Source organism: Pleurodeles waltl, chromosome 2_1, assembly GCF_031143425.1.
Source record: "Pleurodeles waltl isolate 20211129_DDA chromosome 2_1, aPleWal1.hap1.20221129, whole genome shotgun sequence".
In the NCBI taxonomy this organism is placed as follows: Eukaryota; Metazoa; Chordata; class Amphibia; order Caudata; family Salamandridae; genus Pleurodeles; species Pleurodeles waltl.
Window position 1 is genome coordinate 569743692 of NC_090438.1, and position 26331 is coordinate 569770022.

At 46.1% G+C, this 26331-nt stretch overlaps 1 protein-coding gene across 3 annotated transcripts in view; it reads left to right on the top strand.

The window, feature by feature from the left end:
* Positions 1–26331, top strand: part of GOLGA4 (golgin A4) — a 758002-nt gene that overhangs the window by 428623 nt on the left and 303048 nt on the right. For all 3 annotated transcript variants that reach the window (XM_069215119.1, XM_069215129.1, XM_069215138.1), the window contains one exon: positions 9602–9754. In XM_069215119.1, coding sequence (XP_069071220.1) covers positions 9602–9754 — 153 coding nt within the window. The remainder of the gene's footprint in view (positions 1–9601; positions 9755–26331) is intronic.

The following is a 26331-nucleotide window of genomic DNA, read 5'->3' on the forward strand; positions in this document are numbered from 1 at the left end:
CTGAATTCCTAGAGTTCGGACATTTAGACCTTACACAGGAATGTATGGAGGTCATAAAACAAGCTAGGAAACCTACCACTAGACATTGCTATGCAAATAAGTGGAAAAGATTTGTTTATTACTGCCATAATAATCAAATTCAACCCTTACACGCATCTGCCAAAGACATCGTAGGATACTTACTACATTTGCAAAAATCAAAGCTAGCTCTTCCATTAAAATACATCTTACAGCAATTTCAGCTTACCTGCAAATTACGCACTCAACTTCTCTATTTAGAATACCAGTCATAAAAGCATTTATGGAAGGTCTAAAGAGAATTATACCACCAAGAACACCACCAGTTCCTTCATGGAACCTCACCATTGTCTTAACACGACTCATGGGTCCACCTTTTGAGCCCATGCACTCTTGTGAAATGCAATACTTAACATGGAAAGTTGCATTTTTTATTGCCATCACATCTTTAAGAAGAGTAAGTGAGATTCAAGCATTTACCATACAAGAACCATTTATTCAGATACACAAGCATAAAGTAGTTCTACGAACAAATCCTACATTTTTACCAAAAGTCATATCACCGTTCCACTTAAATCAAACAGTAGAATCACCAGTGTTCTTCCCACAGCCAGACTCTGTAGCTGAAAGAGCACTACATACATTAGACATCAAAAGAGCGTTAATGTACTACATTGACAGAACAAAACTAATTCACAAAACAAAACAAATATTTATTGCTTTCCAAAAACCTCATACAGGAAATCCAATTTCTAAGCAAGGCATTGCTAGATGGATAGTTAAGTGCATTCAAACCTGTTATCTTAAAGCAAAAAGAGAACTGCCTATTACACCAAAGGCACACTCAACTAGAAACAAAGGTGCTACCATGGCCTTTCTAGGAAATATCCCAATGACAGAGATATGTAAGGCAGGTACATGGTCTGCGCCTCATACATTTACCAAACACTACTGTGTAGATGTGCTAACAACACAGCAAGCCACAGTAGGCCAAGCAGTACTACGAACATTGTTTCAAACAACTTCAACTCCTACAGGCTGAACCACCGCTTTTGGGGAGATAACTGCTTACTAGTCTATCTGCAGCTACACATGCCATCGAACGGAAAATGTCACTTACCCAGTGTACATCTGTTTGTGGCATTAGTCGCTGCAGATTCACATGCGCCCACCCGCCTCCCCGGGAGCCTGTAGCCGTTTAGAAGTTGATCTTGAACATCTGTATATTTGTAAATATATATATTACTTTAAACTACATTATGTACATACGTATTCACTCCATTGCATGGGCACTATTACTAGCATATACAACTCCTACCTCACCCTCTGCGGGGAAAACAATCTAAGATGGAGTCAACGCCCATGCGCAATGGAGCCGAAATGGGAGGAGTCCCTCGATCTCGTGACTCGAAAAGACTTCTTCGAAGAAAAACAACTTGTAACACTCCGAGCCCAACACCAGATGGCGGGATGTGCACAGCATGTGAATCTGCAGCGACTAATGCCACGAACAGATGTACACTGGGTAAGTGACATTTTCCATATAATATTTGGAGGATACCACCAGTGTATTTCCCGTTTTTCTTATGAGATTATATAAAAACTAACAGGTGTATTTGTAGAGTGCACGTTCAGCTCTCACTGTTACTGGGCCCTCTTCTGCCAAAGCATGAGGCAAACGCCCTGGCGACACGTACTGTGTGAGTACTTCTTCACGGGGAAATACTCATTTGTAAAACTTGGAGGGTCCCACGGCACCGGAAGGCCTAGTCCAGCCAGATAGGGTGAATGTGGAGGAGTGCTCTTGCTTGGGAACAGAACAGACTCAGAGCAGTGTATGTGAGGAGGCGTTAGTACGGTTATCACCTGGATCTAGCTTTCCTCTACCTAGTGGTGCAAAATATTCGAAAACACTTATTGGTACTACGAAAATTAATCCACGGAGTGAGAGAAAAACACATTTTAAAATCTCGTATTCAGTTTTAGTATTATGCTCGTCTTTCCATGTCTTTTTGTGCTCTGTAAAAAGCACAATATGAGAGACAAAAGTGAAATTGAAAGAAAGGGCAGGAGGAGAATTTGCACTAATTTGACACGGGTTCGTTTGGAATTGAGTTCATATCATTACAACAGGTTGATTTTCAAACTAAGAAACTGACTGTGCGGGTATTGAGCTGTTAAACCTTCGATGCTACAGCTTCTTACGGTACTTTAATTAGCAATCTGATCATTCTTTGCAACTCGTAAAAGGTACCTATACCTTCATTACCTGGCTTTTCACTAGACGAGTTAGGGTGGCCTTGGTCCTCCTCCACATTTTCCTCTGTTACGTAAGCAAATGTTTTGATTGTAGTACACACCACAGTGACCGCAGTGCACGGAAACAGCGTGGCTGCTGGTCACTGCACGATTGTACTTTAGGATTCTTGATTATAATTGTACTGACAGCGAAATGTATCAATCGGGCGCAAATAGTTTTCTCACTTCTTTTGCTGTAAGCGATTTTACTTATGTCGTTACCCACAATAAAAAGTATTTGACAAAAAAAGTGAAGGCTGATCAGATGTTTCCCTTTTAACCAGCAATATGAGGGGTGTACAGCCAGATTTGCGAACTTTCTTTCTCTAAAAGCGTTTTTTTTAAATCAGCAAGTGTTCATTAATAAGGAACTTGTTTGCCTGTTGCTGTAGCTATAAATGGACTACTTTTTCTGACACAGACATGCATGATTCAAGAGCTCATCCCTTTGGGCGACGATGCAGTACACGGAATGCCTTTGTGTCTTGGGAAAGAAGGACTTTACTGCCAGATCTCCTCGATATTTGTAATTTATTTTACTGGAAAGGGCATGTCCTCTGCTCCTCACTATTAGCGTTTTTAGTACCCACAGTAATCTGTTGTTGCGCGGCCTCTTTTTGTTTCATATATTTGCAGTATTTCATCTGAATAGCGGTGGGCAGGGACCGACGTCGACCTATGGATCAGAGTCATAGATTCAAATTTAACGGTAGAGGAGACAATGCATTGTTCTTAAGAATAAACGTTGTGTGTTATGCGCTCTTACATGAAGGTACATATTACTACTGCAGCTTTGGGTTCTGCAGTACTCTTAGTTTGCTTATATTCTTATTCCCCGCAGTAGAGATTTAAACTAGCCAATGTTGACTCTAGTATTCGCTTGATCATGGTCCTGTTGGAAGCATCCAGTAATGAAAAAGATCTGCTCAGTATTTGTAGCTGAAAATTGGTCATGATGTCACCGATGTATCTGGCTGTCCACTGTTAGTCTTTAATCAAATAATACTACCAGAGACTGGATTTTATGTTTAAGGAACATCTCTTAAGGTCCAATTCTAAGAACTGAATACTTCGCTTTTTTTTTTTCAAAATACAACTCATTTAAGGGAAACCAAGCGTTTGACTCTTTTAGTTCAAGCCAATTTTCATCCACCTGTTTTTAGATACTTTTAAAAGCTTTCCCTACTATATCCATAGGTTCACACCAAACACACACCCTCAGTCCCACAGGGGCGGCCGGGTGCAAACACAGAGCTGGGCATCCAATGTTTGTTAATGGGGGGACCCCAGGGGTTACAAAAGATGCTGCAGGCTGGGACCAGGGGGTCGGTTCTGGGAAACCACAGGCTAGACAGACTGGAGAGGCGCCCGCTGGACGTTGGTGGTCCATCGGTCGGATTCTCCAAGGCTTGGTGGCTGCAGGTGCAGGGTCTCCTTGGTCGTCAGGAATCTTTGTCGGATCCGGTCGCGGTCAGAGGGGTCCTTGGGATTCAGGCTGCAGGCATTGTTGCGTTGGCCAGGAGGGGTCAACCCAGAGTGGACTCGTGGTCAGAATTGCCTGAGGACTTTCTCTGGTCTGTTGTGCATCTTGACTCTGGCCGTGGGCGTCCAGTGAAGAGTGGACAGCTCTTGCGGATCTGGGGTGGTTCTGGAGTGCTTTTGGAGTTTTTCTAATGGACAGTGCCGCTGTCCTCAGGAGTTCTTGGTCCTCTGCTGGGCAGGCAGTCCTCTGGGGGTTTGTAGAGGTCACTAGTCCTGCAGGATGTGTTGCCTTTTTGGAGCAGGAGTCTTGAAGATGCAGACAGGCCAGTAGTGCTGGGACCAAGTCAGTTGTTGTATGGAGTCTTCACTGCTGGGGTTGGCTTAGCAGTCCTTATTCTTTCTTCCTTCTTGAGGTCGGCAGGGATCTGGAGAGTAAGGGCTCAGGGGAGCCCATAAATACTAGATTTCGGGGCGTTACAGGGATCAGAAAGAAGTAGCCAATGGCTACTGTCCCTGAGGGTGGCTACACCCTTCCTGTGCCCACTACCTTTGGGGACGGGGTCACATTCCTTACCCTATTTGTCCCTGTTCTCCAAAACAAGATGGAGGATTCTACAAGGAGGGGGGTCACTTCAGTTCTGGACACCTTAGGGGTGGTCACTCCTCCCTGTTTTACCTAATCTTCCCACCAGACCTGCCACCAAAAGTGGGGCTTTGTCTGGGTGGTGGGCACCTCCACTAGCTGGAGTGCCCTGGGGCACTGTAACAGGAGGCCTGAGCCTTTGAGACTCATCTCCAAGTGTTGCAGTTCCTGCAGGGGGAGGTGTGAAGCACCTCCACCCAGAGCAGGCTTTGTTCCTGCCCCCAGAGAGCACAGAAGCTCTCACCCCATGGGGTCAGAAACGTGTCTGTTAGTGGCAGGCTGGCACAGACAGGTCAGCCCTGCACTAAAGAGTTGGGTAAAATACAGGGGGCATCTCTAAGATGCCCTTTGTGTGATTTCTACAGTACATCCAACACTGGCATCAGTGTGGGTTTATTGTGCTGAGAAGTTTGATACCAAACTTCCCACTCTTCAGTGAAGCCATCATAGAGATGTCGAGTTTGTAATGGCAAACTCCCAGCCCTTGTACTTAATATGTCCACACTGCAATTACAATGTCTAAGAATGGAGTTAGACACTGTAGGGGCATATTTATCATGCAGCTATGCACTCACCTGTTGTTTAGTGCACCCTGCCTTAGGGCTGTAAAGCCTGCTAGAGGGTAACTTACCTATGCCACAGGCAGTGGGTTGTGGGCACGGCATGTCGACTTTACCTTTTTTCTCCTCACCAACACACACAACCTGCAATGGCAGTGTGCATGTGTTTGGTGAGGGGTCCCAAAGGGTGGTACAATACATGCTGCAGCCCTTTAGGACCCTCCCTGGCCACACAGCCCTTTTACAAGGGACTTACCTGTGCACCAGGGGTGTGACAATTGTGGAAACAATGGTACAGTTTAGGGAAAAAACTCAGTTGCTGGGGCCCGGTTAATAGGATCCCTGCACACAGTCAAGTTAGAATCCGATATCGGGCAAATAGGGTGGGGGGGGGGGGCAGTTCGGGCGAATACTGCAAACAAGGGCCAGTTTCCTACAGGTGGTACAAAAATAATACGTTTAAGGTGTAACTAACTTAAATTTGTATTTTTTGTATAGTTTGTTTGGTTTGCATAGAAAGGTGGTATACAGATATAGTAATTTAAATGTGGTGCGTACATTAGAAGTTTAAGGCATATCTATTACTTAATATCTAATGTTTGTGCAGTTGACGGTTAGTTTGTAAATGAAGATTAAATAAAGATTTCCTAACCATAAGTGAGTTTTAACTTTTGTTTATTTTTCATTGAGTTTCAATGTTTTCTTTTATTTTTAATAAAAGGGTGTTTCAAATTGTAGAGTCCAGTGCCATTGAGTGGAGTTCTTGTATATGGAGTGTGTAACAGTACAGCGGAGGATAGTGTCACAGATTGTAGTGTAGTAGAATATAGTTCCATAGATTGGAGTGGAGTGAAGTAGAGTTGTGCCATGGAGTGTATGGAGACAGAGTGGAGTACAGTCTTGTATAGTGGCATAGAGTCTAGTACGGTTTTGTAGAGTGGAGTGGCATAGAGTGGAGGAGAATGCGGTAGAATGGAGCCTTAACATTGGCATAGTGTGGGGGTAAAGTATTGTATAGTGGAGTAGAGTGGAGTTAATTGTCATAGAGTGGAGTGTTATGTTGTAGAGTGGAGTGACATGGCCAGGCTTAGCATATAGGCGTGTAAAGTGTCATTGAGTTGAGTGGTGTGTCGTACCGTGGAGCGGTCTGGCGTGTCGTATAGTCTTGGAAAGTGGAGTGCCACAGAGTGGCTTACAGTGTAGCATGGTGTCTTTGTACCCCTTGAACAAAGGCAGCAAATGTTTCCTTCATCTGCCAATGTACAATCAGTTCTGGAAAATTCAGGGGAGATTTGTCAAACAGGTGCAAAGTTATTAAGGTACAAAAATCCAATGAGTTCCTATCTCAGGCAACCTTTACTATAGCTAACACCACTACTTTTTTTTTTTTAACATATATATATATATATAGATATATATATCTATATATATATAGATATATATATCTATATATATATATATATATCTATATATATATATGTATATATATATATATAGATATATATATCCGTCGCCAGTAGGTAGTTATAGTTAGGACCTAGTTTCCTTCGGAAAAGCGTGTTTTGTTATAACTTTGGCGCTGTTTGACGGATCGTCCAGAGATTGTCAAAACTAGTACACCACTTACTTCAGCTGCTGTCTTAAAAGTTTCAGGATGCTTAGTCAAGTGGGGGGCGAGAAAAAGCTGTTTGGGTGGGGGGGACTCCCAAAACACTTTTTCCCCATGTGATTTCCATAAGGGTTTTTAGACACAACTATAGTCCGCACCACTGGGCAGAATTGCACCGAATTTGGCAGAACGCTAGATCTTGGTCCAGAAAGCATGCTTTTTGTAATGTTTGTAATTTACTTTTTGTAATAAGTTCAGTAGTTTTGGAGATATTAAAGCTAAAACAAAATATAGATATCTTGGAACACAGATGCTGCCAACACTCAGCTAGAAAGTGTTGGCAGCCAATTTGGGACTCTGATTCAGCCGATTCCCAAACAAAAATTAAAAATAAAGAAAAGGGGGTGGGGTAGGAGTACCCTGACCGCCCAGGCCCGGTGCTGGGGTCTCCCGCAAAATAAAAAATAAATAAAAAAAGCGCAGTGTCCTGCAGTTGTTTCTGTTTCAGCCCCCAGGTGGGCTAGGTCCCAGGTGAATATAAATTATGGGAAGGGAGGGAGTGCATCCTCCACATGGCTAGTATGGGGACCAGCACCACCCCAAGGCGTGGCCAATGTGAGTTTAGAGGAGGCCCACCTCTGTACACCTTTTCAGGCCCTGAGGGACCACCACCTACGCAGTCCTGGCGTTGTAATAAGAGGAGGGCCGTGGAGGCCTTCCTCCTTGATTAGAAATTATAATGGGGACCAGCACCTCCCTGGGGCTCAGTAATTTTAAAAGGGGGAAGGGGGGAAGCACGCCCCCCACCCCCATACCCATATTTGGCCCCAGGGACCACCACCTCCCTGGGGCTCGCCCCCCCTCTTGGAGCCTTTAATGGCCCTGGGCCCCCACCCTCCAAGGGCCAGCTCCCTGCGTCCATAGATACCCACCCTCAGGACATAGTAGTTTGCTGTTGCTTGCAGTAGCTATCACAGTTCCCACCAGTCCACTCACTGGGAGTGGACTTTTCATCCGTTTTCCTTCCCGCTGCCAAGCAGGCAGGAAAACAGATGAAACAATTTTGGGAGAATGGAGTCTGCCATTTTCCCCTGTCTATCTAGATTGCAACACTATCTCTTCTGTGGTGACTGTAATGAGCTGGATCTTTCGTGTCATCTGCTGGTGAGAGCAGAATCCATTCTTCCTCCACTTAATTACTACCAGTATGCAAATGTGCAAAATTACCTCGATCTTCCCTCCTTTTTCCAGCTTTATGGACAGCTTACCAAAAGACCCCACTGAGTGTTCCTGATGCAGAGGAATACAAGCACATCTTCACCAAACACAGAAGCACTTACTTCATCTGAGTAAGAGGAAGTGCCCTTGTTTGGTGGAGATGCAACTCTTTGTAGAAGCACCCTCTTCTCTACAGAGGGATTCATTATAGCCAAGATTTCAGTAGGAAGACACATTGCCAAATTTACACCAGAGATTGTAACAGGCATTACCTTGTTGTACTTTAGGCAGTGGTACAATGGAATGTGCAATATGCATTTAACAACGAGGTAGCACTTACTAATTAGCCAGTAAAAAATATTCCAATTGGGTAGACATTTTGTGCAAAACTGTGGACTCTTGGATAAGTAAGCAGGTGAGGATCTATTCTGGCACCAATGCTCATTTCACTGAAATTAAACCTCAGTGGGAACCATTTACAAATGTAAGCATGACAGGTTCCCCAGTTAAAGCTCTGCTTCTGTAAAGGACAAATCCGCCCAAGGTATTGAACTTGTCCAAGGCAAAGCAAGGGTGTTTTCTCTGCAATTCCACATGGAAGAATCGCCTGCAGGCAACCCTGCTGCACACGGCCAAAGGCCATGCGTGGTGTGGTGTGGGGTTGGGTGCCAGGCCCTTTGGCCAACTCCTGCCGCACATGGCTAAAGGTTGTGTGTGGCCCAGGGGGTTGTGTGCCTAGAGGGGGTGGTGGCAGGGCCTGCCAGCAGGCCATGCTGTGCGGCCAACCTCTGCCACACACAGCCAAAGGCCGTGCGCGGCGAGTGTTGGAGTATCATAATGTAACTTGATATTACTTAATGTTAAAAAAAAACTTTGAAATTCACAGAAAAAAACAAATGTTACAGGGACATTATAGTTAGGAAATAAAATTTAAAAAAACTTAAAAATTCACTAAAAAAATCAAAGGTTATAGGGATTAAAGTTAGGTGTAGATTTTACATGCACAAAACCGTAGAAATTCAACAGTTATAGTTAAAACTTATCTCAGGGCACTATAACTTGTGTTTTAAGGTAACCATAACTCGCACCCTCGCCATGCACTGCTGCTTACCCCACATATTACATCAATAATGACATCTTTATTATAACCCCAACATTTGCAATAAAATTATTGACGAGAAGCCTTTGCATGGCAGGGCTGCGAGTTATAGTTACCTTAGAGCACAAGTAATAGTGTTTAGTCTAGAGTCATTTGAGATGTGACACTTAGCTTGGGCACGTATAGACCCCTTTCCGATACCAGATTTATATTTTATAGTGAGTGGAAGATATATCTGTGTTTTTTAAGAAGGCCGATTAGGAATCCATATCAATGCAACTTAAACACAGGAACACAAGTATAACCTCTTAGTTACAACAACACTGTATCTATTTGTATTATACATTTTTAATGATTACTACAGTTCCAAGCCTTTCAGCTAATGGTAGTAAAAATATCTTACTATAAATTAAACTGGTTGCAGTGTTCTGCCCCATTACAGTTTCTTTCTTGATGCATGCACTGGAAACGTAGTAGCAGCATCACTGCTTTCTTAAAATTCACTTCACAGCCAACTGTTAAGCAAGGGGCGAGTTTTTGATGTAGTCATCTAGCGCTGTTTCCACAACAGGTGAAGCCAATGCATATCCTATTTGTAAATAAGCTTGTGATGCTTGAGATCTTAAAGTACAAATGCAACTACACTTGGTAAATAAACTATTCTTTCTTATTAGGTGAAAAGTCATGAAGAGTTTCTGAACACAGTACAAGCAAAGGAGCAGGACTGCCTTGCATTGGAAGAATTGGAGCTGCAGAAAAAAGCCATTCAGTCCCAAAGCGAGAATCGACTTCAGGAGCTACAGCAGGAGACAGATATGTTGAGAACAGTAAGTGAAACATAACATCGTTCTATGCACATGCTTTCTGCTACATTACATTGAGTCAAAAGACAGGAGAGCTATGGCTAAGCAGTTAGTCTTTAGATGGGTTTATATGTATAGCAATGAGAGTTACGCTCTCACCGGTAAAGGAGCGACGGATATTGTGCGAGTTTATTCAAATAGAGGGAAAGCCACACTGCTGCACTCCTAGGGGAGAGTCCTGGTCCAAGGCTTCAGCAAATTTCAAGCCACCAATTAGTTTTCAATTGGGATGTTCTCAGAGCACAGCTATCAGGATGTGGAAGTAAGCAATGAATGGCAGTTTGGATGAAAAGTCTCTGCTTAAGCTTTTTGAGGTACATCTTTGGGCAGAATTACTTCCCTTTATTAGTATTCTTTCAGAAGGATAGGAATCTTTATGCATATTGGTTATTGTCTTCCTTCTGCTCCTCTTGCTGAGCGTATGTTGCAGTTTGGTAACATTTCTTAAAGGAAATATTTTTAGTGCACATTTTATTTTGCCAAGTTTTTCTTTCCGGGAGACACAGAAGTTAAGGCAAACTGAATTCACTAAAGCAGGTGGACACCTTTATAAACTCTCTTGAGCACTTCTGGAAATGACATCACATGAATCGGGGAATGGCACTGCAGCTTTTCCAAATAGTTTCGGTAACTGGGATTTGTATAAAAGCTTGAAAGCTTGAAGATTGAGATTCAACCACAGAACTGGGAATGGTTCGAGACGTATCTGCAGCAAGAGACATATCAATCAGAGTGAAAGTGACTGAAGGCAAGTATCTTGTTCTTCCAGATAAATACATTTGCAAGAACACAGTCAAGAAATATTGGAACAAAACTTTAAGGATGACTTGCTGAGCTATAAGGAAACAATAAAACCGCTAATACAATGTTGTCACACTATCATAGAGGATCTATTTTTTTAGATCGAGCGTGCAAGCGCTTGACCTATTGTAAGTATTTTGGGCTTTTAACTACGTGCATCACTTTCATTAGTTTGTGTGCTTCCTTTTCAAAAACCCTTTGTTATCGTTGGTAAATGCTTTCCGTTTGTCCCTCATTGGGGTGGTTTTGTTACCGCCTGGCAGACAGCCCCTGTTACATGGGCGATTGCACGATGGCCGATCTGTTTGACTGCGAGAGAACTTCTTTTTCTTCTTGTGTCTCTCCTTTGTGCTCATGCTCATGGCGGCCATGGCGCTTTGAAACAGCTCACTTATGTCAACTGTTCTACTTTTCATATTCAGTTTAAGTGGCAAGAAAAATCCAGTTAGGACTTTACAATGCTAATAGCTCTAACTCAAGCAAATGCGAGACCCATTGCATTGCAAGTGTTTTTTTATATTGGTGGTTGGCTAGTCATTGCGATATGACTCCAAAAAACGTTGTTGTCTTGGAGTTTGCAGACATCTAGAAGAAGTTCTGCCATCTTGACACGGGAACCATTTTGTGTTGCATCCCTTGCATCTCCACATACCATCTTTCACACTTACCAGTATTGCTACAATAGATCGAGCCAGGCTCTGTATCTTGTATCCTTTGACAGGCCTGCAAAACCTGCTACAGCCCTATGTCCTATGCAACATGGAGGCACTGCTAACACTTCAAAGCAGGTTTATGTGCAAGACTGCTTTCTGCCACTGACATGTGGTAAAATGGTTAGGTTACCTGATGATTCCTGTTTAAAAGCAATGTGCTTTCTTTAGCAGTTGCAGATTAGCTGTGTTTTCAGTTCTAAATTCGAGCAGCCACAGACTTTAAGTTAATTTCCAAAAGCCAAATTACCACAGCTTTTTTCATGTTTTTTTACAGCTTTGTAACATGTTAGGCTGTGTGCAAATAAAAAAAAACAGAAGTGGATAAAAAACACTGCAGGAAACACACCAAAATGCAACTGATCACCTTCCAGCATTAAATGCAAATAAACAGTATATATTAAGTGGACCAGAATATGCACCTTCCATATAGCGCTGCCCCCTGAAGCTTGTGTTAACTTGGAAAGGAGCTATTGGCTCAGGTTGCTCTACAGAATTCTAAGCGTATCAGCTGTTTGATCTCCTGGTCCGGAATCATGCACAATATTAGTTCAGTAGAAACCCCTGTGTCCCACGTAAGTGTGAACTTCACTACACAATAAGTTTTAGTCTTTTCTGTGGGGAAGGAGCTCTGAGCAGTGAACAAGTGGCATCTTCAATTGCAAGTTTTCTGCCTTCTGAATAAAGATACATTGTCTTCCTGGAGTGGTGAGTGAAGTACCTGCACTGATCATATCAAGCCTTTTTCCCATTTAGTCCGTGGTAGTGTCATGTATCAAACCTTTTAAGTGCCATAAATGCAAATTGTTCTTATTTTCCAATGTGGGTCAACATATTTTGATTCTCTGACCTCTCAGAGTTGATAGAGGAATGTTTAGTTATTGTTTCACATACCTGTTATTCTCGTGTTTTAGCTGCTTGTGTGTCCCTCTGCTCAGGGTTGTTAAACTCATAATATGGTACTCGAAACCTTGGCATATGGTATCCAAAGGATTCTTGAACAAAATATTTGCCGTTTTGATCTTGACTACAAAGACCGTCAACACAAACTTGACACAGATGTAAGAGGCTCTAGTTTGGCCACTTGCTCCCAAATTGGTCTTCTGCAATGCTTACAGAATAATTTTCTTCTTTAGCTAGGTATGACATACAAAACATTAATGCAGATCTTATCTGCCTTTCATTGGCTGGCTCCTTGAAACTCTGACAAGGAATGTTTCTTCCACTTTATGGACATGAGACCAGTGATGAGGACTAATAAGTGTTCCATATGATATGTTTGCAGTATAATAAACTTTTATTTTAATGTAACACTTTTTAAGTAATCAACATTGTGCAAGGAGTTGAAGTAAGAGTACAGTACATCATGACTTGTAGCTCAGCATCACGTCTGAAAAGATAAATATTTCAGTTAGTACAATGAGTTCTGCCAGAGATGGAGACAATCAATCAAACTATCTACACTTTTCTGCAGTTTGTGTAGCACTGGCTTGTGTTTTTTTTCTCAGTCTCTCAACTGTCTTGCAGTAAATCAGCACCCCTAGGCATGAACCAATGTGTCACTGTAATTCAGTGGGTATTGAAATTAAGATGGAGCGGCCTTGCAAATCAGGAGGAATTCTTCCAGTGTATTTAATTTAATTCATAGGCCTGACTGCACACCAAATCTGATGAACTCACACAGTTTTGGAGCTAGGATTTGCTCCAGCTCCCACACTTAAAATAGAATGTTGTCAGCACACAGAAGAAGAACCCGAAGCTTGCCAAAAAGTAGCTGAGCACGCAAGTGATATTTCCTAACGACACACGACAACAGCTGAATCCAAAAATGAAACAGTATTGGTGATGAGGCATCAGTGTCATTTCCCTCTAAAGAAAAATAATAGGTTGTTAAACCTGGAATATTATTGTCATATAGGTACGAAGATCGATGTAAAGCATGGTCATCCATCCTATAAAATCTTCTCCAAGTCAGTGCTTGTGCAGTACTGAGAATAGGAAGCACCACTCCTGGAAGGGAAACATATTTTCAGCATCCATTAATACAGAGAATCTACTGAAATCTTGCTGCGCCATTTGCAGCAGAGGAAACAAGGTGGTCATCAACCAGCAAGGCACAAATCGATCCTGCTTCAGCATGACCAATCCAGGCATATGGAAGAATTCTGGAAACAGCCACCTTCCCAGTGATTAGTGTCATTATTGATTAACAGAAGTGGCCTCTAGTAGACTCAATTAGAGGCTGGTTTGCTGGGATTCTGTAGAGTGAAAATGATGTATAAAGAAGGTTGAAGGGTTTCAGTTTCTTGCTGTAGGAAGTTGGCTCTGTATGCACTATTTCAAAGTAAGAAATAGCATGCACAGAGTCCAAGGGTTCCCCGTAGAGGTAAGTTGGTGGCAAAAAGAGATCATTCTAATGCTCTATTTTGTGGTAGTGTGGTCGAGCAGTAGGCTTATCAGAGGGTAGTGTTAAGCATTTGTTGTACACACACAGGCAATAAATGAGGAACACACACTCAAAGACAATTCCAGGCAAATAGGTTTTTATATAGAAAAATATATTTTTAAATTTATTTTAAGAACCACAGGTTCAAGATTTACAAACCATACTTTAAATGAAAGGTATTTCACTCAGGTATCTTAGGAACTTTGAATAATCACAATAGCATGTAAAGTTTTGGCAAAAATGGCAATAAGCTATTCTAAAAGTGGACACAGTGAAAAAATCAACAGTTCCTGGGGGAGGTAAGTAAAGGTTAAGTTCACAGGTAAGTAAAACACTTACAGGGTTTAAATTTGGATCCAAGGTAGCCCACTGTTGAGATTTCAAGGCAACCCCAAAGTTACCACGCCAGCAGCTCAGGGCCGGTCAGGTGCAGAGGTCAAAGTGGTGCCCAAAACACATAGGCTTCAATGGAAATAGGGGTGCCCCGGTTCCAGTCTGCCAGCAGGTAGGTACCTGCGACTTCGGAGGGCAGACCAGGGGGTTTTGTAGGGCACCAGTGGGGAACACAAGCAAGCACAGAAAGTACACCCTCAGCGGCACAGGGGTGGCCGGGTGCAGAGTGCAAACAGGCATCGGGTTTTCAATAGGAATCAATGGGGAGACCCGGGGGTCTCTTCAGCGATGCAGGCAGGCACAGGGGGGGCTCCTTGGGGTAGCCACCACCTGGGCTAGGAAGAGGGTCACCTGGGGTTCGCTCCTGCTCTGGAGTTTGGTTCCTTCAGGTCCTGGGGGCTGCGGGTGCAGTGTCTTTTCCAGGCGTCGGGTTCCTTGAAGCAGGCAGTCGCGGTCAGGGGGAGCCTCTGGATTCCCTCTGCAGGCGTCGCTGTGGGGGCTCAGGGGGATCAACTCTGGCTACTCACGGGCTCGCAGTCGCCGGGGAATCCTCCTTGTGGTGTTAGTTTTCCGCAGGTCGAGCCGGGGGCATTGGGTGCAGAGTGGAAAGTCTCACGCTTCCGGCGGGAAACGTGTGGTCTTTAAAAGTTGCTTCTTTGTTGCAAAGTTGCAGTTTTGTTGAACAGGGCTGCTGTCCTCGGGGGCTTCTTTGTCCTTTTAGATGCAGGGTAGTCCTCTGAGGCTTCAGAGGTCGCTGGACCCTGGGGGACGTGTCGCTGTTGCAGTTTTTCTTGAAGTGGGGAAACAGGCCGATAGGGCTGGGGCCAAAGCAGTTGGTGTCTCCGTCTTCTCTTCAGGGCTTCAGGTCAGCAGTCCTTCGTCTTCAGGTTGCAGGAATCTGTCTTCCTCGGTTCTGGGGGGCCCTAAATACTCAATTTAGGGGTGTGTTTAGGTCTGGGAGGTTAGTAGCCAATGGCTACTAACCCTGAGGGTGGCTACACCCTCTTTGTGCCTCCTCCCTGTGGGGAGGGGGGCACATCCCTAATCCTATTGGGGGAATCCTCCATCTGCAAGTTGGAGGATTTCTAAAAGTCAGTCACCTCAGCTCAGGCCACCTTAGGGGCTGCCTGACTGGGGAGTGACTCCTCACGTTTTTCACATTATCTCCTCCAGCCTTGCCGTCAAAAGTGGGGCTGTGGCCGGAGGGGCGGGCATCTCCACTAGCTGGGATGCCCTGTGGCGCTGTAACAAAGGGGGTGAGCCTTTGAGGCTCACCGCCAGGTGTTACAGTTCCTGCAGGAGGAGGTGTGAAGCACCTCCACCCAGTACAGGCTTTGTTACTGGCCACAGAGTGACACAGGCACTCTCCCCATGTGGCCAGCAACATGTCTGGTATGGAGCAGGCTGGCAAAACTAGTCAGCCCACACTGGAAGTCGGGTATGTTTTCAGGGGGCATCTCTAAGATGCCCTCTGGGTGTATTTTTACAATAAAGTACACACTGGTGCATTTATTGTGCTGAGAAGTTTGATACAGTTTTCAGTGTAGCCATTATGGTGCTGTGGAGTTCGTGTTTGACAGACTCCCAGACCATGTACTCTAATGGCTACCCTGCACTTACAATATCTAAGGCTTTGCTTAGATACTGTAGGGGCATAGTGCTCATGCACCTATGTCCTCACCTGTGGTATAGTGCACCCTGCCTTAGGGCTGTAAGGCCTACTAGAGGGGTGACTTACCTATGCCACAGGCAGTGTGATGTTGGCATGGCACCCTGAGGGGAGTGCCATGTCGACTTAGTCATTTTCTCCCCACCAGCACACACAAGCTGGCAAGCAGTGTGTCTGTGCTGAGTGAGGGATCCCTAGGGTGGCATAAGACATGCTGCAGCCCTTAGAGACCTTTCCTAGCATCAGGGCCCTTGGTACCAGGGGTACCAGTTACAAGGGGCTTACCTGGTTGCCAGGGTTGTGCCAATTGTGGAGACAAAGATACAGTTTAGGGAAAGAACACTTGTGCTGGGGCCTGGTTAGCAGGCGTCAGCACACTTTCAAATCATAACTTGGTATCAACAAAGGCAAAAAGTCAGGGGGTAACCATGCCAAGGAGGCATTTCCTTACACTTACGGTTTTGAAAACATGGCTAGAAGAAATCTTTTGAAAAAATCTATAACTACCTAGTACCCTACTGTTGAACATGTGTTTCATTGCCTCCTATATTTCAGTTGCTTAAGTGGGCCTTATCAGTAGTTCCCTGTCTGCCTTTTCCAGCTCAGACTAGTGTGATCCTTTCTAAGTAGGTTAGGGACACATATAGTTCAGTATTAAAATTCCTGAATGTCCCAAGTATAGCGAAGGCATCCCTCTGGATCTCCCCTTCCTCATCTATTATCTCAGTCAAATCTCCTGATGCCCACTGAGGCAGACTCGATCCAGCCAATGTTCTGCGTGGTCTGTCAGCCTCCCTATATTGCTTAGCAGTATACTTATTCAGGAACCTAATTTCACTATCTGATGTGTTTCAGAATTCCAAAGATTTCTTATATTAAACCCCCCGTGTCTCCTCCATTTTATTCTAACTTATTTATTCTCTAATTTCCGTTTCTCATTCTTTAGCTTACTGAGCCTCTAAAAGCCTGGCAAACCCCAGAGGGTTTAGAAATACATATCCCTGTATTAAAAGACTCCTAGACAATGCTGGCGCTACGCACTCAGTGTACATTAAAATATTCTACTTTGGCAATCTGCAGCTCTGTTTTAAACACTTGGTATAACAGGCCCTTGGATTTGAAGAACCATTCCTTCTATTGCCTTCACCACCAAGCTGAGCCAATGATAGGGATACAGTGGAATGGGTGAAAAGCATTTGGGGCAGAATCTCTAAATCTCTGGCCCATAAAACATACATTTCTCGTGAGCAGCCTTTAGACAATACACAACTCTGCATCTTGGACTGATTAATAAAATCTAAACATACTAATGCTGGGATACCCTATATCTGATAGAGACTTCTAGCTGCAGATTCCTTACCTTAGAATTATCCCCCGGCGTCAGACTGGATCCAGAAATGTTTTATAATCAGTACCCTTGTGCGCCAGTAGGTGGCATCGTTCAACTCAGCATAGCATCATTAGCGGCATCTGCGCCGGAAGTGACACACTGGTGCCTATTTGTATGCACCACCCCAGCACTCTGACGTCAGTTATTTTTTTTTTCCATGCCAGGCAGCACAGATCTGGAGAAGAGCTACCTCCGGTCTTTTTTGGCGGACTCTTTTTTAACTGTCTGTCAACATAAATTTCAGACTTTGTCTCCTGGTGTATCCGGGATGTTCACAAGGAAGGCTGGTTTGAAACCCTGTGGTGCCTGTCACCTACAAATGTCTGTGACGGACCTGCGCTTCATCTGTCTCTGGTGCCTCGAGGGTGACCACAATGCAGAGCTGCATTGTCGTGCCATGTGCTCTGAGTGGTCCCTCAAGCTCCTTGCTGCTTGACCTTCAGCGGTCTTGATCCCGGTTGAGAGGAAGGTCCCGGGATCAGTTGAGAGGAAGGTCCCGGGATCAGTTGCAGAGCCCCTCCAAGTGCTCGTCGTCAGTCGAAGTCATCCAGGCATTCAAGTAAGTCCCACATAAGTAAGAAGAGTAAGAAGTCAAAGAGGTCTTTGTCCGTCAAAGTCATCTGACGAGAAGAGGGAGTGTCCGCATTCGAGGCCTGGCTCTGCAATTGAGCCTGCTCCTGGGCTGTCTCCATGCCTCCCGGAGTTCCTTGCAGCCAGAGCAACCAATACCAAACACCCTGAGTTTTATGAGGCCATGCAACTCCTATTTCAGCCAACCGTCCCCACTGGTGGGCCTGCAGGCCCTGCAGATTTGGGAGGGGTTCCTACTGGTCTTCTGCCAGCAGGTTCACCTCCCCATTCTGGCCCCATGGATGAATCCGGAGCGGCACCGGTCGAGCCACCGCCAACGGCTTCCACCAGTGGCACAGTCCTCATCTTGATCCCCAACTCCGATATGGAGCCGGATGAGCATCGTCCTACTCTAGCACCAACTTGAGGCATTCCAGTGCCCTCTTTGTGTAGGCTTGGACCTGGAGATGATTGTGAGGGACTCTGATGAATACCAGCCCCTGATGTCACAGAGGACACCTGGTGTGAGGATCTGGTGGATGCCAGTGGACAGGACACCATCCCAGATACTGGCTTGATCTCTCCTCCTACCATTGCTATGGAGAAGTGAGCCTCATTTGCTCTGGTGGTTAGTAGAGCAGCCAAGGTCATGGACCCCTAACCTGCCCTCTGTCGCTGTCAAAACAAACATCTTGCTGGAGGAGCTTCAGCCAAGAGTCACCCCATTGGAACTACTTCTCCCATTTAACAAAGCTGTCACGGGCATCCCAGTTGGAGCCTGGTCCAAGCCCTGAATACGAGCTCCTGTACATAGGTCGCATGCCTGCCATCGCCCAACCACAGACAGAGCTTCCTAGTTTCCTCACAACACACCTCACCCCAGAGAGCTTGGTGGTCTAAGCCACCACTTCCAAAGTAAATCCTGGCGCATTCCCTACCACTGCCACTCCCCCGGAGAGGGAATCCAAGGGCCTGTGTACCTCAGGAAAGAACTTGTTTTCTTCCAATAACCTAGCACTACAGTTGTTGAACACACCGTGCCTTTTGGGGCGATATTCCCATTTGCTCTGGTACTCGGTTTCAGAGGTACTGCCTGTGATTTCGAAGGAGGCCCGAGCCATACTCTCTCAAGCTACTGCAGATGGGAGAGACCAAGCTAAATTCTCCATATGCTGTGGGCTGGATACGACCATCTCGTTAGGCAGAGTGGTTTCATAGTCTGTGGCCCTTAGGCACCACACCTGGTTAAGAACCACTGGCTTTTCAAGGGTTGTTCAGGCCTCGATAATGGACATTCCTTTCAGTGGCACCCATCTCTGTGGAGACAAGGTGTACTCATTCCTAGAGAGCTTCAAGGACAGCAGGGCCACAGTCAAGTCCTTTGGCCTTTCCATGGCACTTCACTAAACCCACTCCACCTTTCACTCCTTTCATGGAAAGGGGCTTCCAGCCACATCACTACCTGCCAACCACCATGACCAGAAGGCTTCCAACCGTTTTCCTAGCTGAGGACACAGTACCCACAGGCCTCGTGAGTCAGGTAGCCAGAGTTCATGCAAATTTACCAGCCAGCCTGTGTGCGCCGTCTGGTGGCGTCGTTCGGCTCCATGTGACATCGTCAGCATCGTTGGAGCTGTCTGTGACATCACACTCTCCTATAAAGGCACCACCTCAGAGCACGTACGTCAGTTCTTTTCCTTCCGCGCAGGTTATGCTTGGTTCCGGATTTGAGCTAACCTCTGCTTTTTTTGGCAGGCCCTTTTCGGCCTTTTTTTCTAGTCTTTTCGAAGTCTGTGCAGGATGACATCGAGGAAGTCAGGGTTAAAGCTGTGTGGCGCTATGTTGATGACGGACCCCTATCAGGTATGTCTCTGGTGCCTAAATAGAGACCACGACTCGAAGTTGTGTTCCGACTGCCGGGCCATGGCTATGGTCCAAAAGCTTTGGGAGCGTGGTCTCTGAAGCTCATGTCGGCCCTGCAGTCGACTTTGGTTGGCCCGACTCCTGGGAGGTCCCGGTCCTGATCGAGGAGGAGGTCGCGGGACCGCTCCAGGAGCCCTAAGTCCTCGTCTTTGTACTTGAGGTCCTCTGGGCACTTTGGGAACAGGGAGAAGAAAAAGAAGAAGTCCAAGCAGACTTCGACTTCGCCAAGCCCTTCTGCTGACAAGGCATCTCGGAAACATCAAAGTTCCAGGCACGGTTCTGCGGAACCAGAGCCAGGGCTGACTTCGAGCCTCTCTCCCTTTCTGGGAACCAGAGCGACCCCTGCTCTGGCTGGCTGTTGAAGGCTCCTACGCCCCAGGCTCTCATCATCCACCTTTAGACGACAGCGAACCTCCTGCATTTGTTGGGGTTCACTTCAAACATGCCGAAGTCACACCTGACTCCCTCTCAGAAGCTCCCTTTTATTGGAGCCATTCTGGACACAGTACAGTTTCAGGCTTATCCTCTTGAGCAGTGAATCCGGGATATTCAGGTTACAATACCAATTTTTCAGCCTCTATCCTGGATTTCCATGAGACAGACTCTGAGGCTGTTGGAACTCATGGCCTTCTGCATCCTGCTAGTCAAGCATGCCAGATGGCATATGAGGGTTCTGCAGTAGGATCTGAAGTTCCAGTAGGCGCAGCATCAGGGGAATCTTTCCGACACAGTTCAGATCTCGGAGGGAACTGCAAAAGACCTGCAATGGTAGTTAGTGAACTGAGATTGGGTCAGAGGCAGACTCCATCTGGGAGAGGCGAAGATCAGGGGTCTTTGTTTTCCGGACTCAATGTCAATTTACTGGAGCTCCAGGCGATCTGACTGGCATTGAAAGCATTTTTTCCTGTTGTAAAAGGGAAAATAGTGCAGGTGTTAATGGACAACACCACCGCAGTGTGGTACTGCAACAAGCAGGGCGGTGTGGGGTCATGGACCCTTTGTCAAGAGGCTCTGTGTCCCTTGTGGTTCAACACCTGGCAGGTTCTCTGGACGACAGGGCGGATGAACTCAGCCATCGTTACCTAGTGGATCACGAATGGTATCTCCAGCCAGAGGTGGCGCAAGGACTCTTTCAGCCGTTGGGAGAGCCTTGGTTAGATCTGTTCACCTCTGCAGAGAATGCGCAATGTCAGCAGTATTGTGCGTTAGAGTTTCTAAGGCATTAGTTGCTCAGCAACGCTTTACGTTGCGAGTGGAATTCAGGCCTCATGTAAGCCTTTCCGCCCTTACCACCTCTGCCCAGAGTTCTCAAGAAGATCAGGGACTACCGGGCCCAAGTAATCTTAGTGGCTCCAGATTGGGCAAGGAGAGTTCGGTATTCCGAGCATCTGAAAATGAGCACCAATCTTCTAATCATTACCTTGTAGGAGGCTGGACTGGCTTGTAGTGAGTACCAAGGGGTACTTGCACCTTGCACCAGGCCCAGTTATCCCTTATTAGTGTATAGGGTGTCTAGCAGCTTAGGCTGATAGATAATGGTAGCTTAGCAGAGCAGCTTAGGCTGAACTAGGAGACGTGTGAAGCTACTACAGTACCACTTAGTGTCATATGCACAATATCATAAGAAAACACAATACACAGTTATACTAAAAATAAAGGTACTTTATTTTTATGACAATATGCCAAAGTATCTTAGAGTGTACCCTCAGTGAGAGGATAGGAAATATACACAAGATATATATACACAATAGCAAAAATATGCAGTATAGTCTTAGAAAACAGTGCAAACAATGTATAGTTACAATAGGATGCAATGGGGAAACATAGGGATAGGGGCAACACAAACCATATACTCCAAAAGTGGAATGTGAACCACAAATGGACCCCAAACCTATGTGACCTTGTAGAGGGTCGCTGGGACTATCAGAAAATAGTGAGAGTTAGCAAAATAACCCTCCCCAAGACCCTGAAAAGTGAGTGCAAAGTGCACTAAAGTTCCCCTAAGGACAAAATAGTCGTGTTAGAGGGAAAATGCAAGGAAAACACAAATCAGCAATGCAACAACGATGGATTCCTGACTGAGGGTACCTGTGGAACAAGGGGACCAAGTCCAAAAGTCACAAGCAACTCGGAGATGGGCAGATGCCCAAGAAATGCCAGCGGTTGGTGCAAAGAAGCTCTTACTAGGCTGAAGAACTGTGAATACTGCAGGAACGACAAGGGCTAGAGACTTCCCCTTTGGAGGATGGGTCCCGCACGCCTTGGAGAGTCGTGCAAAAGTGTTTTCCCGCCGGATGGACGCCAACAAGCCTTGCTACACGCAAATCGTGCGTTTGGCGTTTTTGGACGCTGCTGGGGCCCAGGAGGGACCAGGAGGTGGCAAATTGGACCTGCAGAGAGAGGGGACGTCGAGCAAGACAAAGAGCCCTCACTGAAGCAGGTAGCACCCGGAGAAGTGCCAGAAACAGGCACTACGAGGATGCGTGAAACGGTGCTCGCCGAAGTTGCACAAAGGAGTCCCACGTCGCCGGAGACCAACTTAGAAAGTCGTGCAATGCAGGTTAGAGTGCCGTGGACCCAGGCTTGGTTGTGCACACAGGATTTCCGCCGGAAGTGCACAGGGGCCGGAGAAGCTTGCAAAGTCGCGGTTCCCAGCAATGCAGCCCAGCGAGGTGAGGCAAGGACTTACCTCCACCAAACTTGGGCTGAAGAGTCACTGGACTGTGGGGGTCACTTGGACGGTGTCGCTGGATTCGAGGGACCTCGCTCGTCGTGCTGAGAGGAGACCCAAGGGACCGGAGATGCAGCTTTTTGGTGCCTGCGGTTGCAGGGGGAAGATTCCGTCGACCCACGGGAGATTTCTTCGGAGCTTCTGGTGCAGAGAGGAGGCAGGCTACCCCCACAGCATGCACAAGCAGGAAAACAGTCGAGAAGGCGGCAGGATCAGCGTTACAGAGTTGCAGTAGTCGTCTTTGCTACTATGTTGCAGGTTTGCAGGCTTCCAGCGCGGTCAGCGGTCGTTTCCTTATCAGAAGGTGAAGAGAGAGATGCAGAGGAACTCGGCTGAGCTCATGCATTCGTTATCTAAAGTTTCCCCAGAGACAGAGACCCTAAATAGCCAGAAAAGAGGGTTTGGCTACCTAGGAGAGAGGAAAGGCTACTAACACCTGAAGGAGCCTATCACAAGGAGTCTCTGACGTCACCTGGTGGCACTGGCCACTCAGAGCAGTCCAGTGTGCCAGCAGCACCTCTGTTTCCAAGATGGCAGAGGTCTGGAGCACACTGGAGGAGCTCTGGACACCTCCCAGGGGAGGTGCAGGTCAGGGGAGTGGTCACTCCCCTTTCCTTTGTCCAGTTTCGCGCCAGAGCAGGGGCTAAGGGGTCCCTGAACCGGTGTAGACTGGCTTATGCAGAACTGGGCACATCTGTGCCCAACAAAGCATTTCCAGAGGCTGGGGGAGGCTACTCCTCCCCTGCCTTCACACCATTTTCCAAAGGGAGAGGGTGTCACACCCTCTCTCAGAGGAAGTTCTTTGTTCTGCCATCCTGGGCCAGGCCTGGCTGGACCCCAGGAGGGCAGCTGCCTGTCTGAGGGGTTGGCAGCAGCAGCAGCTGCAGTGAAACCCCAGGAAGGGCAGTCTGGCAGTACCAGGGTCTGTGCTACAGACCACTGGGATCATGGAATTGTACCAACAATGCCAGGATGGCATAGAGGGGGCAATATCATGATCATAGACATGTTACATGGCCATATTCGGAGTTACCATGGTGAAGCTACATATAGGTAGTGACCTATATGTAGTGCACGCGTGTAATGGTGTCCCCGCACTCACAAAGTTCAGTGAATTGGCTCTGAACAATGTGGGGGCACCTTGGCTAGTGCCAGGGTGCCCTCACACTAAGTAACTTTGCACCTAACCTTTACCAGGTAAAGGTTAGACATATAGGTGACTTATAAGTTACTTAAGTGCAGTGTAAAATGGCTGTGAAATAACGTGGACGTTATTTCACTCAGGCTGCAGTGGCAGGCCTGTGTAAGAATTGTCAGAGCTCCCTATGGGTGGCAAAAGAAATGCTGCAGCCCATAGGGATCTCCTGGAACCCCAATACCCTGGGTACCTCAGTACCATATACTAGGGAATTATAAGGGTGTTCCAGTAAGCCAATGTAAATTGGTAAAATTGGTCACTAGCCTGTTAGTGACAATTTGAAAGTAATGAGAGAGCATAACCACTGAGGTTCTGGTTAGCAGAGCCTCAGTGAGACAGTTAGGCACCACACAGGGAACATATACATGCACACCTATGAGCACTGGGGCCCTGTGTGACAGGGTCCCAGTGACACATACATATAGGCCACAAACCTATGAGCACTGGGGTCCTGACCAGCAGGATCCCAGTGACACATAACAACCATACTGAAAACATAGTGTTTTCACTATGAGCACTGAGGCCTGGCTATCAGGATCCCAGTGAGACAGTGAAAACAGTGACAAACACCCTGACATACACTCACAAACAGGCCAAAAGTGGGGGTAACAAGGCTAGAAAGAGGCTACCTTCTCACACAACCCCCCCCCAAACGAAGGACAATAAGGCTAACCTTGGCCAGTTGAGACTTTATTGTCTAAGTGGTGATAAGTAGAGAGTAGCTCTGCAATAGACTGGTTACTCCCTTTATCATCCACTATATGGTTACTTCCCTGTGGGGATGTAAACCACCCTGTTTGAAGTTTTTTAGCTAACCAACAATGTGAAGATGTATTTTCAGAGTTTCTATCAGTAAGTTTTAGTTTAGAGCAGTGGGAATTATCCACTGAACCTATTTGTAATGATGGAAATGCCAGACAGGGATGCTGTCTCAGTAAAGCCATAGCTGGACAAAAACTTTGTCCATTTGGCTGGAAGAGAGAACAGGGATGCTGTTTCTCTTGAGTTGGAGCAGGGCAGGGATGCTGTCCTATCAGCTCCACACTAGGGCAGGGATGCTGTCCTAAGTGTTGTGAGGCAGTGCAGAGTTTCTGCACTAAAGTTTCTCTGGGAGGGTTGGAGGGATGCTCCATGTTAACTAAAATGGTGCTCTTTTTCTCACCAATGTTAGTTATCCCACAGAGAGGTACTTCCACCTCAGGGAGTCCAGCTTTGCCAGCTGATGATTCCCTTGGAACAGGTGCCACCCCAGGAGAGGTTTCTCCCACCACAGGAATAGTATCCTGAATGGTAGGGTGGTTAGGGGATACTGTGATACCCTTTTTACCTGTTGATGGAGAGGGATCCTGAGTTTTCAGGCCTTCTCTCCTTTGCTTTTTCATTTCACTTGAAATGAGAGGGAACAATTCCTCAGGGATGCCCAGCATGGCTGCATGGGCATGAAACTCTACATCAGCCCAACCTGAGGCCTCTAGGTCATTACCTAAGAGACAGTCTACAGGTAAGCTAGGTGATACCACCACCTGCTTAGGGCCAGTAACTCCACCCCAACTAAACTGAATTATAGCTAAGGGAAGAAACTTAGTGGAGTTATGGACATCAATAATCTTATACTGTTGTCCAATGATGTGTTGTTCAGGAGGCACTAGGTTTTCAGTCACCAAAGTGAAACTGGCACCTGTGTCCCTGTAGGCCAAGGCCTCAACACCATTTATTGAAACTGTCTGCCTGTACTTATCCATTGTAAGGGGACAAGCAGCCAGTGTGGCAAGGCCAATGCCACTAGGTGTGACAGAAACTGTCTTGGGAGTGACTACCCCAGTTTCTACTATGGACCCAAAAGTGAACCCAACTACACCCTTTGCTTGACTGTTGCCAGCAGTCCCACCACTAGTACCACTACTGCTAGGGGCACTAGAGCTTGATGTATTAGTGGTGGTAGGCTCAGGGGGTTTACCTGGACAGGACTTATCCCCTGGCCTATGGCCTCTGTTTTTACACACAAAGCACCAAGGCTTTTTAATGTGTGCAGGTTGGGAAGAAGAGGAAGAATTTGTTTTATCCCCACCCTCTGAAGAGTGTTTAAGATTTGAAGTGGGATCTTTGGTTTTACCCTTATCCCCATGCTTATCTTGCGATTTTTCACCATCTTTCTTCTTATTGCCATCTTTGTCACCCCCTGTATGAACTTTTCTGTTCACCCTTGTTCTGACCCATTTGTCTGCCTTCTTTCCCAATTCTTGGGGAGAGGTCAGATCAGAGTCTACCAGGTACTGGTGCAACAAATCAGACACACAATTATTAAGTATATGCTCTCTCAGGATTGTGTTATACAGGCTTTCATAATCAGTAACTTTACTGCCATGTAACCACCCCTCCAAGGCCTTCACTGCCTGGTCAATGAAATCAACCCAGTCTTGTGAAGACTCCTTTTTGGTCTCTCTGAACTTTATCCTGTACTGTTCAGTGGTTAAGCCATAACCATCCAGGAGTGCATTCTTAAGAACTTGGAAATTATTAGCATCATTTTCTTTTACAGTAAGGAGCCTATCCCTACCTTTTCCAGTAAATGATAGCCATAGGATAGCAGCCCACTGCTTTTGAGGGACATCCTGTACAGCACAGGCCCTCTCAAGTGCAGCAAACCACTTGTTAATGTCATCCCCCTCCTTATAAGGGGGAACTATCTTGTGCAGATTCCTGGAATCAT